General features: G+C 39.3%; 1 protein-coding gene across 7 annotated transcripts in view; it reads right to left on the bottom strand.

Moving 5' to 3' along the window:
* INTS10 (integrator complex subunit 10) overlaps positions 1-13920 on the bottom strand; it is a 45231-nt gene extending 31311 nt beyond the window's left edge. For 2 of the 7 annotated variants that reach the window (XM_027865275.1, XM_027865276.1), the window contains exons 1-10: positions 13353-13919; positions 11310-11377; positions 8787-8890; positions 7386-7525; positions 6093-6174; positions 5656-5796; positions 3284-3349; positions 2949-3120; positions 2378-2547; positions 1882-2015 (exon numbers count right to left, since the gene is read on the bottom strand). In XM_027865275.1, coding sequence (XP_027721076.1) covers positions 1882-2015; positions 2378-2547; positions 2949-3120; positions 3284-3349; positions 5656-5796; positions 6093-6174; positions 7386-7525; positions 8787-8890; positions 11310-11377; positions 13353-13604 — 1329 coding nt within the window. In that variant the 5' untranslated portion in view covers positions 13605-13919. Of the gene's footprint in view, positions 1-1881; positions 2016-2377; positions 2548-2948; positions 3121-3283; positions 3350-5655; positions 5797-6092; positions 6175-7385; positions 7526-8786; positions 8891-11309; positions 11378-13352 lie in introns of all 7 variants that reach the window. The other 5 variants (XM_027865281.1, XM_027865282.1, XM_027865277.1 and 2 more) reach the window with 3 other exon arrangements.
* Positions 13921-17078: the final 3158 nt, after the last annotated feature.

Genomic DNA, 17078 nt, shown 5'->3' with positions numbered 1-17078 from the left:
TCTCCCTACTCAGTACATCCAACAAGAAGCTGCTCAAGCTATGTTCCATCATTCCCCTATTGAATAAAGTCCAGTGGCTCTTCTATTACTTTCAGGATTAAATATAAAGTCCCATGTTTGGCCCTTTATAACTTGGTCCCTTCTTCCCTTTCCAGTCTTCTTAAACCTCCATGTTTTCTATGTTCTGTCAACAACACTGATCTTAGTGCTCCTTATATATGACATTTTATCTCCTGACTCCATGTCTTTTTATGGGCTGACACTATACCTAGAATGCTCTCCCTCCCAGTCTCAGTCTCCTGGCTTTGTTCAAGACACAGCTCAAACCCTACCTTCTGTAAGTGGCATCTCCCTGTCCCCTATCTCCATGGCAGTGACTCTTCTCTGAAATGAACTTCCATGGACTCTGTGTGTGTGTGTGTGTGTGTGTGTGTGTGTGTGTGTGTAGTAGGAACAATTTTTGCTATGTCGCTTCATTAGAATATAAGTTCTGTGACAGCAGGAATTATGCTTTTACCCCTCTATGTATCTTCAGTGTTTCGCACAGTGCCTATGATGTTATTTTAAAAATGCATTCATAATCCAATGTTGGAGCTCTGAGTAAATGGGTACGCTGAAGTTAATATAAACATTCTTTGACCTCATGATTCTGCTCCAGAGAATTACCTGAAGTAAATAATCCAACAGGGGGAGAAAAAAAATGTTATTACATTTATAATTTGTACAAAGATGTCCTTTGGCAATGTCTTTGTGGGAAAAGTGCTGTTACAACTGGAAACCAGAGAAATGGACCTGGAACTCAAACAGGAAAGATGCTTTTTCCTTCAAAGACCGTAGAAAGGGATAAAGAAGGTTACTGGACCTTGGAATGAAAATTAGACTGAACGGGAGAAAGGACAGGTAGTACAATACTTGGGAAAAATCCATTTAGGATTTTCAAATCACATTGAACAGTCACATCAGCAAAGGCTATTTGAGTGCTGGTAAATCTGTCCTAGGCTGGTTGAACAATATGAAACATATGACAGGATGAGGAATTTATTGACTGTATATAGACGAAGAATATGACTAGTAGTTTATTTTTGGTTTGTATTCTTTTTCAATGTACAATGAACAAAAATGAAGAAGATGGGGACAAGGATACTGACAGAAGTTAGGAGCAAGTATACATTCTTACGGATCCTTCCTCCCTTTTTCTCCTTGGATGGTAGTAGTAAAGAAGGAACCCAAAGTCTATCCTGTAGTAATGAGACAGGGCACCCTTGGGCTGGGAGAACAGAACTCATAATTGTGTTACAGTCTTCTGTTGTTAATGCTACAACTCAAAAGGATGGTCTCTAACAATGAAAGTTCAGGTACTCTAAAAGAGTCTTAGGGACAGACAAAATTTACCAAAGTAGTTGACACTTGTGTAGCACTTTATACATATGACATCATTCGGTTTTCACAATACTCTGTGAGGAAGTACAAATGCAATAATCTCCATTATACAGAAGAGGAAACTAAGGCTGAGAGAGGTTCTATGACTTGCTCATTTTCACAGAGCTAGCAAGTAACAGAGGTGGCATTTGAACCCAGGTCTCTTTACTCCAAGCCAACCCTTTTCCCACTAGACCAGGTTTCATCTTAGGAAAGCTGGACCTTGCGGCATCCTTCAAATCACCAAGGCAACACCTAGGACAGGTTTTACAATACAACAAAAGACTAAAAAGGTATATAATTATCTAACCAGCCCTTCTAGCATCATCTAAGTTTGTTATTTCATCTCAAAAGAAAAATTTCCAGTTGGTCCCTACAACAATAGCATAGACTAAAACAAAGATGTAACTCAAGCACCATAGTGACTGGTAAGTGTACATTTTGAATAAATGAAAAGGTTACCATAGTTTTTTCTCTTCCTTCTGCAAGTTTCCTCTTTTTATGTATGTGTTTGTTACGATCTATTTCAACATCACCATACACATTTGATACATCCTCAAGAAGAACCAATGGAACTTGACTGGGACTATTAGGACCTACAAGTAAAAATAAAAGTATTTTTAGAACTGCTACTTAATTTGCAAGAAGTCTCTATGAGCACAACTCTCACTCTTTTCTGATTCTACTAAGTTCTGATTCTGCTAATGCTGCAGGTATTTATTTATTTATTTTCTTTACACACATTTAGAGACCTTTCAGTGGTAGCACATTAATTAAAAAATAAAACTCCAACATTAATGCAAACCTGAAGAAATCACCTATAGGTAAGCCCTGATCCAAGATCAGGATTTCAGTTATACTTTTCATCAAAGTTGTTCCTAAAACCAACTTTCATCTTTACCACTCCCCCGTCACAAAGAGCACTGCTTTAGGACTGCATCAAGTTCTCAGGACCAACCTTGGAAGAGAGATGGCTGAATGCTACTGACATACTGGTATGCGTTCTTAAAGAAGACCAGCATTGTAGAGTACACGATTTGATTTTTATACTTTGTGTGAGTTTCAGTGTCAAAATTATTCATGTATCTGCAGAGGTCTTTCATTCTATGCAAAATATCACCAAGGTTTCTGAAAGACGAAAGATAAACAAATGTTCAACACATGTTTATTAAACTGTCTACTTACGTAATAGAGTGATAAACACTGTGTTTACAAAGACAAAAAGGACAGCAAAGGGGTAAGAACATGATGTCACCTGGTCTAAATATGCTTAATGGGTTTTACAGCTGTTAACAACATGACTGATTTGCTGAAGAAAGTCTCAGATGCATACTAAACTACAGTGAAAAAATCTTTTGTAAACAAATACCCTCTTTTATGTAAATGCAGATCACATAACTTTGTTTAAAGTAAGATATACCTCCATACAACAGGCTTTTCAAATCACATCAGCTGTCCTCTTTTAAAGAACTGTGAGGACAAAGCTAGCAGATCAGACACCAAATCCAAGAGCAAAGACCATTCCTTACCGTCTTCCTTTATCCATCTGCCACTCACATCTCATTCCTATGACAGACAAAATTTTAAACAATCTTTCCCAAGGGTCTACAATCTGCGATGACTTTTCAGTCAGGCCATCTATAATGTACTTCTGAGAGCTACGCTTGCTCGGGGACATGAGATCAGATGTATCTTGGGCTCCTGAAAAGTAAAGGGGGAAATATCTATATTCATCACTACTACGACTTGGTGCTTATATCGCATTTTATGGACAGTAAGATTAGTTGGTTTTAAAAATGCCCCTCAGCCCACATGCCACACCCCTCCCATACACACATTCTGTGAGGTAAGCAGGAGGCATTACCTTCATTTGAAAGATTAGGACATGGAGGTCCCGAAGTCTTTGGTCCAAGGTCACACACTGGTATAGCTAGGAACAGAATTTTGAGCTGCATTCTATAAAACTTCTGTGCACTAATGTTGTATGACAGCAAGTAGTGTCCAGATCAAGGAAAGTAACAGTCCCACTGTATACGGCAATGATCAGGCAAATCTGCAATACTGTTTTCAGTTCTGAATGCCACATTTTATGAGGAGTGGTTGAAGGAACTGGGAAAATTTAACCTGGAGAAGAGAAGGCTTGGGGAGGGGAAGGTGCCTGAGTGACATAACAGCCATCAACACATGGCTACACAGGCCATCGTGCAGAAGAGGAAGTAGTTACTCTGTGTTGCTTAAGAGGGCAGAACTAAGGCTAACGAGCAAAGTTACAGGGAAGCAGGATTCAATTAAAGTTAAGGAAAAACATTCCAACAATTAAAGTGGTTAAAAATGGAGTGAATTGCCCAATGAGGCAGTGAGCCATTCCTGGAAATGTTTATACAAAAATACTAGAAAACTAGTCAAAGCTGTGGAAGATATGGTTCCCGTGCTGGTAGGAGATTGGATCAGACATCTAAATGAGATATCAATGAACAGTTCCTTCTTACTCTAAAGATTCTGTGAAACTTCTAAACCATTTTCATTTCTTATCTATGCTGTGAAATTCTTCCCTACTTGCCTCTGCTCTTCCAAATCCTACCCTCTATCTATCCTCCAGAGTCAAGCTTAAGCTCCACCTCTTCCATGAATCCTCTGATCTCTCATCATGGCACTCTATCTGTAAAACACATTTTAGCACTTCAGTATACTGTTTTCTATTAGTTGTTTCTTACACTTCTCTGTCACTGAATCTTCTTGATGATCCTATTTCCCTATTCTTCACAAGAACTAGTATCATGCTAGGTACACAGTAAGTATGCAACCAGTATTGTTGCCCTGGATTTACCCAGCTCTCCAGCATCTTTAGAAGGTTTTCAATCTTACCCTAACTGTTCAACTTCCATTTCTTTCACTCACTTTTCCCAAAATGATCAAATAGAGTCATTGGAGAAAAGACTCAGATCAGACTAATCACAATCTGAACCCTAAAGTTTGGACCCAAGCCAGCTTGGCTTTGAAGAGAGCACAGTAAGAATGATATGGAATGACAATAAAATCCATGCCAGTCTTCTGTGGCCATTCTTTATGTTACCCTTGTCTTAAGACAATCAGCATCAAGGTAAGTGAACTATTGTTGTAGAATTAGGGCTGGAAAAGACCATAGAGGTTTTTGCATCCTCAGAGTCATTCTTGATTCCTCACTGTCTCTAGCCCCACATATTCAATCAGTTAGCAAATCTTGTCTTTTCTTAAGGCCACTATCACCTCTCACCTAGACTACTGCGATTGTATTCTAATTGGGTTTTCTGCCTCAGCTCTTGAGAGGCAACATGGTATAGTGGATAGGGCACTGGCCTTGGAATAAGAAAGACCTGAGTTCAAATTCTGCCTCAGACACTTACTAGCTGTGTGTCTGGCCAAGTCACTTAACCGCCCTGTGCCTCAGTTTCTTCATCTGTAAAATGATGGGGTTAGGCTTGATGGCCTCTATGGTCTTTTCCAGCCCTAATTCTACAACCCTATCTTAGAGGATCTTTCCTCCACAGTGCACCCAGCTGCCGGAGAGATATTCCTAAAGCAGAGGTCTGACGATCACTCTTTTGTCCACTAAGCTCTAGTAGCCCCCTATTACTCCTGCTTGTCACTGGAAGCTGGCACCAGACTTCCCCAAATGTGATGGTCTGATCAGGCCGGCTATCTTGCTGTTGCTCACACAGGATGACCTATCTCCCAAATGTGTGCTTTTGTACTGGCTGTTGCCCATGCCTGGAAGGTACTCCCTCTTCACCTCTTGGGATCTCAAATTCCCTTCAAAGTTCAGATGTCACCTCCTATTGACCCTGCCTCTGTCCTCCAGATGCTAGTTTATCCTTTTGAAATTACTTCATATACTGAAATGTGTACATGACTCCTCTGATAAAATATAAGCTCCTAAAGAGCAGTGGTTATTTTGTTTTTGTCTCTATATTCTCAATGTCTAGTACAGAGTAGATGTTTAATAAGTATTTGTTTATTGATAGGTCAGACAGGAAAGACAGTCTGATTGGAAACATACTTTGTGATTTGTGTCACCTTTCTCCCCCCCACCAAAAAGAGTAAAGCCTTCCATTATTTTTCTTTAAAAAGCAAAAAACCAAACAAATAAAATCTTTAAAACTTTTAAGCTTATTAGATATAACACCATTACATTACATCTCTCTAAACACATTCTTCAGTTTTTAACTTGACAGTACAATTTCAGGCTAGTTCACTTACCTTGATGCTGATTTTCTGTCTGAGTAGACCTAGTGACATAATTAATATAAAATTCAGCTGCTTTGTTCAAATACTTATATAATAGGCTGGCAGGTAACCTAACATCAGGGTTATTAATTATTAGAGGAAGGACATCACAAACTGTTGAAAGAAAAAAAAATTGGTTGGTTTTTTTTTCCCCTTACTAAGAATACCGGCAAAATCTAAGTTCACTGAAAATTTAGTAATTCAAGTTTCTCATTAAACTGTGGCAAACACTTTCCTGGGCAAGTGAAATGTAAAAGTTTACTGAAAAATGGGGTGATTACATTAAAATTCCATAATACAAATGGTTACATTAATCTGAGTCTCCTGACACACTATTTGGCATCCATGGCCTTTCCTGCCCACCAACCCTCTGGATGCTTCTTGGCTTGAAATAAGGAAACCGTTCTTACCAAATAATTTTCTAAAGCAGTTGACAGGGGATTCTTGTTCATCAATATTTTCAGCTTCCAACAATGTTTCCCCAAGGCCAACCTGTTTTAAAATGTAAATAAATGTAAATTCAAATGTAGAGTGGGGTAAGGTTTGATTCGTTAAGAGTCTATAAAGGAAACAGAATAACATTTTGTATTTATGTACTTATATTCCTTATTAAAAGAGGAATTCTTTTTTTTGTAAAGCAATTATCCCCATAACAAAATGAGACATCCATGGCAAAGCCAGGAATAAAATCTCAAATAGATCATCAGACCATTCTGCTTCTATTATTTGTCTCTATTAGCTGGGAAAACTGAGAAACTGGTACCATTACTACAGAAACTAATGGAAAGCATCAGACATGGAACTTGAAGAGCACTGCAAGTATATTGAAGTACACAGAGAAGGGAAACTCTCCTCTGTATGGGACAAGTAACTGTACCAGCACTTGTTCTTACAGTCACAAAAGTCAAGGCTGAAGAGCTCTGAAAGGCAAGCACTGAAGACACTGGGACAGATGGAATGCTTTTAAAATTATGAAGACATCTGTGTATTTCTGATACTCCCAGTAAATGTTATAGGAGCTTCAAGTTGAAGGGGCCCTTAAAAGTAACCTTGCCCACGTATGTAAAACTAAAGGTTACATATTTTAACAAAGCACTGGTCCATGGCAGTGATGAAAAGAAAGTAATGTGCTGCAGAATAGGAAAAGCTAAAATCAAAGAAAGACTGGCGAGGGTAACAAAACAGGCCAATCTGGTCAGCAAGCCAGAAAACAGGCTAAAGGAAGAACAGAACTGACCTCCCAGAGACAAGAGAACTACTAGTAAAGAGAGACAGAAAGAAAGCAATTTGGCAAGATGGGATTGAACCAGAAGCAAACTGGGGTTGTTGAAACATAATTGTTAGCCCATTCCCAAAACACACCAAAATTAAGAATTTATACATTGTTTAGTCCCAAGGAACAAAAAATTTATATAACCACTGCTTGCTGAGCACATATTATTATCATAGTTCAATCACTGTTTCCTTAACATGATAAGGCAAAGTCTAATATCTTACAATCAATATGGCAAATTTCTAAGGATTCTCAGTTTAAAATCTAAACTATTACTATTTACCAAACTGTTTTTTTAGGTAAAAGTCAACACAAAAAATATTTTCAATTACTTGGTTGGCTATCAGTTTCACCTCCACTGATCTAAGAAAACACATATTATCAATTGAATAGGAACATTTAGGTACTACTGTATCAAATCTTCTCTTACCCCATGTTGTACAACTGTTTCAGGAAAACGCCTCAAAAGCAGAAGTAACATTTCTGCTCGCTCCAATGTATTAAAGCATTGTTCTGTGGCCTTTAGTAACATTTCACATTGTACCCGACCAGGAAGGGTTTCAAACAGACCTGTACGGAGTAAAATTTCCTTTTTCTTATTTTTGGAAAATGAGAAGAGAGAGGCAAAAGAGTAAGAGTTAATGTTCAGACCAACCAACACAAAATGGAATATCCTGTTGTGTTAGTTTTTATTATTTCTTGCCAATAGCAACCTAGAGATGGAAATTCTGTATTGCTAGGATCACAAGTGGTGCTGTCAAACTGATTTTCCTTAAACACAGGTTTCACCATGTCATCCTTTCCCCCACTCCCTCCCCCCGACACCATCCTGTGCAAACTCCAGTGACTTCCTAACACATCTGAAATCAAATCTAAAAATCATCTGGCATTTAAAGCCTTTCATAACCTTCCCCTCTGCTCCCCCTCAACTTTCCAGTCTTCTTATCCTTTACATTTCCCTCACATACTCTTACAGACACCAGGGACTCTGGCTTCCTTGTTCTTGGAATGAGACATATCATCTCCTGAACCCCGAGTGTTTTTCCTGGCTGTTTCTCCTGAATCCTCCTTGTCTCCACCTCCTGGTTTTCCTGGCTTCCTTCAAGTGGCAACCAAAATACTATCTTCTACAGGAAGCCTTTCCTATCCTCCTTAATTTTAATGGCTTTCTTCTATTGATTACTTTTTATTTATCGGGCACATAGTTTATTTGTATGTAGTTGTTTGCTTATTGTCTCTCCTCATTAGATCGTGAGCTCCTCCAAGGTAGCTACTGGTTTTTTTGCCCTTCTTTGTCTCCCCCGTCTATGCTGCATTTAGCATAGTGCCTGGCACACAGTGGTGGAATAAGGCAGATCACCTCACTTCTTTTTTATGAGGACTTAAAATCATTCATGTTCTTTTATTGGACATCCATAGGTTTCCTTCCTCTGGGTGAAATACACAAACAAAACAAAATAATCTCAATCTTTTTTCCTCCATATTTCAACGACATTTACAAGAAATCTGGCAATCTGATAGTCTTTTTTTCTTTTCACTTTAAACGTGACACTTGATACAGAAAATTCTTAAGAAACAGTCTTCATTCCTTAAGCCTATTTTAATGTACAACATCTCTTTAGGAACAATGATAAATTCATTTCTCTCCAAGGATGCTAAAGGGCTTCAAGAAAATGCTCATGAGATTACCTGACGATACCTAAACAAATTTAGATGCCAGGAACAATGCCTAGAGTTAGGAACAAGCGTCAAAAACATTAATTTTTATTGCTAAGAAAATCTGAGGTTCAGGAAAGTTTACTTTGTAATATGCAGGATTGCCATATTTTACCTCTTAAAAATTGAGTTTGTTTATCCTGGGAATCATTCCTTAATGCAGAAGTGATGACACTTATTTCTCTCCATACCACTGGTTGGTCTGGGAAATTCACAAACCTTTAAAAAAAAGAACACTTTGAAAATAAAATATACAAATAGAGGATATCCCAAAAGTCTTGAGTAGTTTTAAGTTCTAATAACTCCAGAAATATAAATGTTACAAACATAAAAAAATCATTTGAAAGCTTAATTATTTGTCTTTTAACCTTAGTTTTATGAATTTTGAATTAATATATTTGTAATTTTAAATTTTTTTTGCTTGTTTTTAGGCAATTGGGGTTAAGTGACTTGCCCAGGGTCACACAGCTAGTAAGTGTCAAGTGTTTGGTCTAAGGCCAGATTTGAACTCAGGTCCTCCTGACTTCAGGGCCGGTACTCTATCCACTGTACCACCTAGCTGCCCCTTGCAATTTTAATTTTAACAAGAAAGAGCATCTTATCATTCATTCATTACACATTGCTTATATGATAGTTTCTAGATGATACTTTCTCAGACTGGTGGATCAGGAGAGGAGGTCCTTTTCCTAGCTATCTTGTTCACCTGATCTATTTCCATCAGACTTTTTACTGAGGGGTCAAGTCAAAATTGTCGTGTATGTATCAAAATCTTGTTCTCTGGATCATCTTAAGGCTAGAATGACAAACGTTATCTTTTCAATCACTGAATAGCTGTTGATGAGAAATTTTTATGAAGTTTAAAAATTTACTAGAGCAATGTATAACACAAGATGGTAGTCATGTTGAATTTTAGTAAGAAATATACCAACGTTTAAAATGTTAGCCTGTTACCCTAATTAACTTTTCAAATGTCATTTTTTTTGCAAGTTTGTGACATATTTACTTCTGAAGTTATTAAAGCTTAAAACTGCACTAAGACTTTTGGGACATCCTCTATGTTTTATGTGTGTTACACACACACATATACCCCCTCCCCCAGAATTCTAAACTTTCAAATGGAAATCTGCCTATAAAAACTATTAGTACTCAAAATAATTTTGATTAAACAAAAACTACCATTTCTCTTTCTTCTAAGTGAAGAAAGGTCTATACCAATAGACTCAAAGAGAACTACAGAGAAATGGAAACTTGACTGGTACGAAAAAACAAAGCTGCTTAAGAGAAAGCTGTAGAAGTCCAAGGCACATGAAGCTCAGGATACTTGTCTATGCCTTTCATTTATTCATTCAATAAGCATTTATTAAGTGCCCAAAGACAGCACCAAAGAACTGCCCCAGCCTTTAAGGAGCTTCCATTCTAATGGGAGGGGAGGACAGAAGAGACAACATGTGCCCTGCTAAATAGACAAAACGTTTCTGTCCGGACCTGTGATTTGATTGATATCAAGAAGTTCAGGTGATGAAGGAAGCCCTCTGCCAATGCAGGTGGCAACTCTCCAGCAACTTTAAGTTACAGAGAGCTGTCTGGGGCACTGAGATGCCTTTGCCAGGGGGGGAGAGGAGGGACTTAAACTGAGTTCTTTCTGACTCTGAGGCTGGCTCTACATGCTGTGCGATTATGCTGCTTCTCAGTATGAAATACAAAGGGGATAGGTCATGGACCTGTGACTTCATGGAATTCCCAGGTGAGGAAACTCCCTCTACCAATGAAGGTCTTCTCTAACAGAATGGAGGGGTTAAGTGACTTGGTCACAGCAGGCAGGAGTCAGAGGTGGGATGTAAGCCCAGGTCTTCCTGGCTTTGGTGCTGGATTTTTAACAACTCTATTATGCTGTCTCTATAAAACACACAATGAAAATAAACAAAGTAATTGGGGAAGGGGATGTGGCACTACCAACTAGGGGAAACAAGATAGGCATCCTGTAGAAGGAGGTACTTGATCTGAGTCTTGAAGGAAACTAGGGGTTTTAAGAGGCTGAAGAAAGAAGGGAGTGATTTCCAGGCAGGTGGTGCAGCCTAAGCAAAGGCGTAAGTGTCAGACACGAACTGTCTTCTCTACACGTGTAAGCCAGTGTCAAGAAATGTCATAGAGTTCATGAAGGGGAGTAATATGAAATCAGCCTGGAAAGGCAGGCTGGAACCAGACTGTGAAGGGTTTTAAATGCTGTACACAGAGGAGCTTATGTGCAGGAAGGATGGCTTGGAATGCACACTGAGTCTATGTTTAGTTTTTTTGTTTATTTGTTTGTTTTGTTTTTGCTAGGCAGTGGGGCTAAGTGACTTGCCCAGGGTCACACAGCTAGTGTCAAGTGTCTGAGGCTGGATTTGAACTCAGGTCCTCTTGACTCCAGGGCTAGTGCTCTATCCATTGAGCCACCTAGCTGCCCCTGTGTTTAGTTTTTAAGAAATATTACCTACACTTACAAACAGCTTTCCTAAACAATAATCTCTAGTGACCTGGGTAAGCCTGCAGATAATCCTTGCACTCCTAGTTCCATACCCAGATACAAAGCCTCATGTAGAAATTCAGTGAAGAAAATAAGTCAAGTCAAACATGGGTAAGAGCTGTCTTCACTCACATGTCATACAGGAGCCTTCCAGCTGAAGCTGTCCGCTCTGCATTCCGTTCAATGGTATACATCTCATACTGAAACAAAGACCATTCACATTTGGCATTATCCACTGTTTCTGGTCCAGCAATAGCTAATTTTTAACTTCGTTTGCTTCATTCCTAATCCAACTCTTAGTGTAAACTATCACCATCAGTTAACATTTATTGAGCACTCATGACATTTTATGTCAACAAAATATAAATATTAAGAGTCATTTTTTCTGTAGTGATAATGGATTTAACAAAATACTATATATAGTTAAAAACAAATAGAATGTATGGTGGGGTCAGCAGGCCCTTTAGCCTTGCCATTCACTGCAGGGGTTTAGCAATGTCTCATATTGCAAAAGCGGAAAAGAGGGCAGAGAGAAAAGCAGGGAGCAGTACTCAATTTCAATTTAAAATGCCTGCTATATGCTAAGCACCAGAGATTCAAAGACAAAAATGAAAAATAGTCCCTTGTCCGCAAGGAGCTTACATTTTACAGGGAGAAATAACATGTAAATTGATAAGAAGACAATATCATATAGACTTAGAACTGGAAAGGACCTTAGAGTTCATCTAATTCAATCTACTCATTTTACAGATGAAAAAACTGAGGCCCAGAAAGAAATAACTTGCCTAAAGTTCTACCGATAACCTGGGACAAAGTCAGGACCTAATAATTTGGGGAAGGAGAGAACACCAATGTCTAAAATAGAAGATGACAGCTAGAGAAGGAAACTAAAGAAAGGAGAGGATATGAAAAAGAAGTGCATAAAAGAGTCACAGAATTCCACTAAAAATCACTTCAGATACTTCTGTTGTAATAATAATAATGATAACAACAACAATAACAAGAATTTATATAGCTTAGTACTTTACAAATATTATTGTTCACCATAACCCTAGAAGGAAGGGATTATTATTATCCCCTTTTAATAATGATAATAATAATAACAACATAAAATAACTGGCATTTATATGGTGCCTTAAGCACGTAAGCAAAGTCCTTTACTAATACTATCTCATTTAATCCATGAAACATCCCTATAGACACTATTATTATTATTCCTATTTTACAGATGAAGAAACTGAGGCTGAGAGAAGGTAAGTGACTTGCCCAAGGCCACAGAACTAGGGAGTGTATGAAACAGGATTTGAACTCAGGTCTTCCTGACTCCAATGAGCCACCCAGTTGCCTCCTAAAAGCAAGTTCAAGGATTCCCGGTTAAGAACCCCGGCTCTAGAACCTGACATCATCACCTGGTTTGGTTCTGGGCACAGCACACACATACATATTCTATGTGTGCATGCATATACGCTCACACACATGCATACACACTAAATACATATGATCATGTTACATACACACATTACACACCCATCATATATGCACTACATATACACACTATAATATATACACACACTATATACAGGCATTATATAAACAAATACTATATACACACATACTTGCACTATATATACACGCACACTACCCACATACTCACTACCTACACAGGCATCCTAGATATGTACACACATACTATATATATACACACATACTCTATATATACACATATACGTGCACACACACGCACACTATCCACACACTATCTACACACGCACCCTAGATATGTACACACACACATATACACACTATATATATACACACAGACACTCTCTCTATATACATACATATGCACACACACACAATCCACACACTATCTACACATGCACCCTAGATAGGTACACACACACACACACATACACACAATATATATATACATATATATACACACACTCTCTATATATACCTATATATGCACACGCGCGAACGCACTACATACACACCTGCCGTACGCACACACACCATAAACACACCGAGCGCTCCCCACCCCCACACGTGCGCACGCAGGGACGCGCACTGACAGCGCCACAGTCGTCGTCCCCCCCCACAGGCGAGCGCGCGCCCCCACCACGCACGTCCGGTCCCCAAACACAAGCACGCGCGCGCACGCCGGGCCCTGACCTGGATATTGAAGTCAGCCGGGTAGAGGCTGCGCGCGGTGATGAGCCAGGCCTTGGCCGCCCACAGGTCTTGCTGCACCAGTTCCCGGGCTCGCTGCACCAGGAACTCACAGTCCCCTAGGGACGACATGACACTGGAGCAAGCGAGTCCCTTGGACTCGCCGCCCGACCCTCCGACCCCGGGACCCGAACCCGTGGAAAGCCTACTACGCATGTCCAAAGCCGCGCCATCGCCTCCAGAGGCTGGCTCCATTTTTCCGGATTTTATCAGCAGCTTTTTAGCCCTGCCCCAGGCCGCCCTTTCTTCGCGTTCGTTTTCTTGAGCGGTTCTATTTTAGTGGCGGTCCCAGCCACCACTAAACTATGGAGAAGTGGATTTAATCTCCTGTTCGACCCCGGTCCTTCCCAACAGGCATGCGCAAAGGAAAGGAAGTCTATTGGTTCTTTTCTCTGGTCTGGTTGTCCCTCCAATCCCTATCTTTTTTCTTTTGTTGTAAGCCCTTGAGGGGGAGGAGCGGCGATCCCAGAGTCCGGTCGCGAGAAGCTAGATCCTGGGCCTGGGGCGGGGGAGGAGCGAGCGAAATGAGCCTGCGCCAGGATGGTCTGACTGCGCATGCGTCAGGGGCGGGGGGCGGGGATTTGGCTTTTGGCGGTTGGAGCGTGAGAAAGGGGAGAGGCGGGGCTGGGGTGTGAAGGGCTGCTTGACAACGTGGGTGCTTTGGGCAGGAAAAGGAACGGAAAAGGGCGGTAGTCGGGACTTTTATGGGGGGTCAGAGCTGGGAGTGTCGCTCCTCTGCCTGAAATATCCTTCCCAACCTCACTTAAAACAGTAAGAGAGCTCAGGACAAGGGAGGATAGTAATTATCGTCATAATAATTGGAACGCATGTGTTCCCCAAAGCGCTTTCTTTCCAGTAACCTTATAAGGTGACTTATTTTTTGTCCTGAGTTGGGATTTTCGTCGTGTGAGAAAATAACCCCGGGTGGAAACTGCCTCACCTGGTGTAAATTGGAGATTTCATCAGGAATCTAGAGCGTCTAGAAAATTTACCAGGCCACTGGAGGTTAAAGGCATGGCCCATGGCCAGAGACCTAGTTTGCCTCAGGGAAGACTTGAACCCACCTCTTTCTGACTCCAGGGACCCTAAGCTGCCTCCTCCAAGGTGAATGACGACTCTTCCCATTTTACGGATGAGAATACAGACTCACAGGCCAGTGACTTAGCTCAGCATTGAACGACATACGAAGTGAAGACAAATCTCCTCTCTTCAGGAAGTTTACAGTCTACTAGGATATGACCTATCAGAAAAATAAGTGCATATATGGAGTTAGTAACGCATCTGTCCCTCGTCAAAAGACCAGCCTAAATTAGGTCAGTAGCTAGGATTTGAACTCAGAACAATCATTTATTAAGTACCTACTCTATGCCTGGCAATACAAATAAAATTGAAATTGCCCCCAAAGAGCTTGTGTACTAATGAATGAGACAGGTACATATAAAAATACATACAGTATAAATATAAAGTTAATAAATAAAAATATATACTTAGTAGTTGAGGGTCAGATTCTAAGAGGCAGCATGGCATAACAATGATTAAGCAGGCTTCAGGAAGATCTGGGTTCAAGTTCCGTCACTGATACATGCTAGCTTTGTTACCCTAGACAAGTCCCTAAACCTTGAGTAATTCTCTTAGAGTAAACAAATTACTGAACAGCTGTCATCCATATTAGTAGAGAAACTTTTCCCACCCAACTGAGGAATCCATTCCTAGAGTTTAGAAATATGTTCTCATTTTTGATCCTCAGAACAACCTTATAAGGTTGTTATCATGCTTAAAAGATACCTTTGATTTAAGTTGGAGGGACCTTAGAGTTCATGATGTGCATAGAGCACTTCGTAAGGATGTATAGGGATAAAGACAACCTGTGAATTCACTAGAATAGGGAACTCTTGGTGAAGAAACTCACTTTACCAATGGAAGGTGAATGCCTGCAATTTATAGCAATGTGTTAATGACATTTTCTCCACAGCTGCCATCGTAACACCTTATATTTGTTTAGCGTTTATAGTTTGCAAAGTGCTAATAGGAACATTATTTTACTTGATTCGAATACTAACCCTTCAAGAAGGTAGCATAATTATTATCCCCATTTTATAGATTAAACAGACTGAGATTAAGTAATATGGGGTCACAAAGCTATTAGGTGGTAGGCCGAATACTTGAACCTAGGTCTTATAACCCCAATGTTAATATATCTTATGTTTTATGATGGTTTTAACTTTTTCAAAATACCATAATATATTTCACTTTATTCTTTCCCAAAATGATAAAGGGGATGGCTGGATAGTCACTGAGAAGAGGCCTGCTTCTTTCTTGGGAATGGAATCACAAAAAACTCCAACTCTAGGACTTCCTTCTTATGAGAAGGCAAGGATTCACTGACAATATTACCAGATTTAGTGTTGAGTTAAGGATCATCAGGTTAGCACTTGTTGATCCTATGATCAGCATTTTAAATTTTTTTTAATAGTTGGATGTTGTATTTGTTCAGCTCCAATTGCATGAATTCAGTTATGTAAGACTTTAAATTAAATTTCTATTTAAGATAAATATTAGTAAAATTCCCTCATTGTTAATATCTTTTCATTTAAGACCAAAAAAATTAAAGTAATCAAAAGTTGTTATAATTTAGGGAAAAAATTGAGCCACCTAAAAACTTCTATAGAGTTTGAGTTGAGATTAATTCACTCAACGGGGCTAATAATACTTTTCCTACTACCTCCCAGGCATATCATAAGGATCTGAGACAATGTATATAAAGCACTTTGTAAATCTCATATGTCTACAAACTGTAAATGTTATTGTGCTACCATTTGATGGTTTCATGATCTCATCATTGTGGGCTTTTTCTAGTTGCAAAGATACCAGTCACCAGTGCCTTTTCATGTTGGGGCAATTCTTGTCCATTTCTCTCTATAAATACTCAATGGAAGATTTACCCAATGTTCCAGAGATCTTCCTTTGGTCCTTTCTGACTATTCCTTCTCAATTTCCTTTGCTGTATATTCAGTTAGGTCATGCCTTCTAACATTGGGTATCCTACAAGGCTCTGTTCTGGGCTTCTCCCTCTATATTCTCTCACTTGATTTTATCACTTCTCATGGATTCAATCCTCAGATATTTTTTTTAATCCAGCTATAACATCTCTCCTGACTTTGTCACACATCTTCAGTTACCTATTAGACATCTAGAACTGGATGTTCTATGTACGTCTTAAATTAAACATGTCCAAAACTGAATTATCTGTCTCCCCAAATTCTTCCCTCTTCTGAACTTTCCTACTGAGGACGTCACCATATTCAAAGTCACTTGGGTTTGCAACCTAGGGGATATCCTTGGTTCTTCATTCTCATATACTGCACATATCTAGTCTATTGACAAATTCTGTCATTTGTATCTTCACAATATATTTCATATAAGTCCCTTTCTTTGACACAGCCACTACAGCAGGACCTTGTCCTATCACCTCATGTCTGGACTATTCATGCTTGAAGACTGCATTAAAACTTTTGGGACACCATAAATGAGTGCATGTGTCTACACATATACATGTATGTGTGCATGCGTACATAGATGTATACAAGACATTCTAGATACAGACACATATGTGTGCATATATATTTTTAAATATATACATGCAGTAGATAGAAAATAGTTATTTATAAG

The sequence above is a fragment of the Vombatus ursinus genome, unplaced genomic scaffold (assembly GCF_900497805.2).
Source record: "Vombatus ursinus unplaced genomic scaffold, bare-nosed wombat genome assembly UNPS02014778.1, whole genome shotgun sequence".
NCBI classification, from domain to species: Eukaryota; Metazoa; Chordata; class Mammalia; order Diprotodontia; family Vombatidae; genus Vombatus; species Vombatus ursinus.
This window is presented reverse-complemented; position numbering and strand designations above follow the sequence as displayed.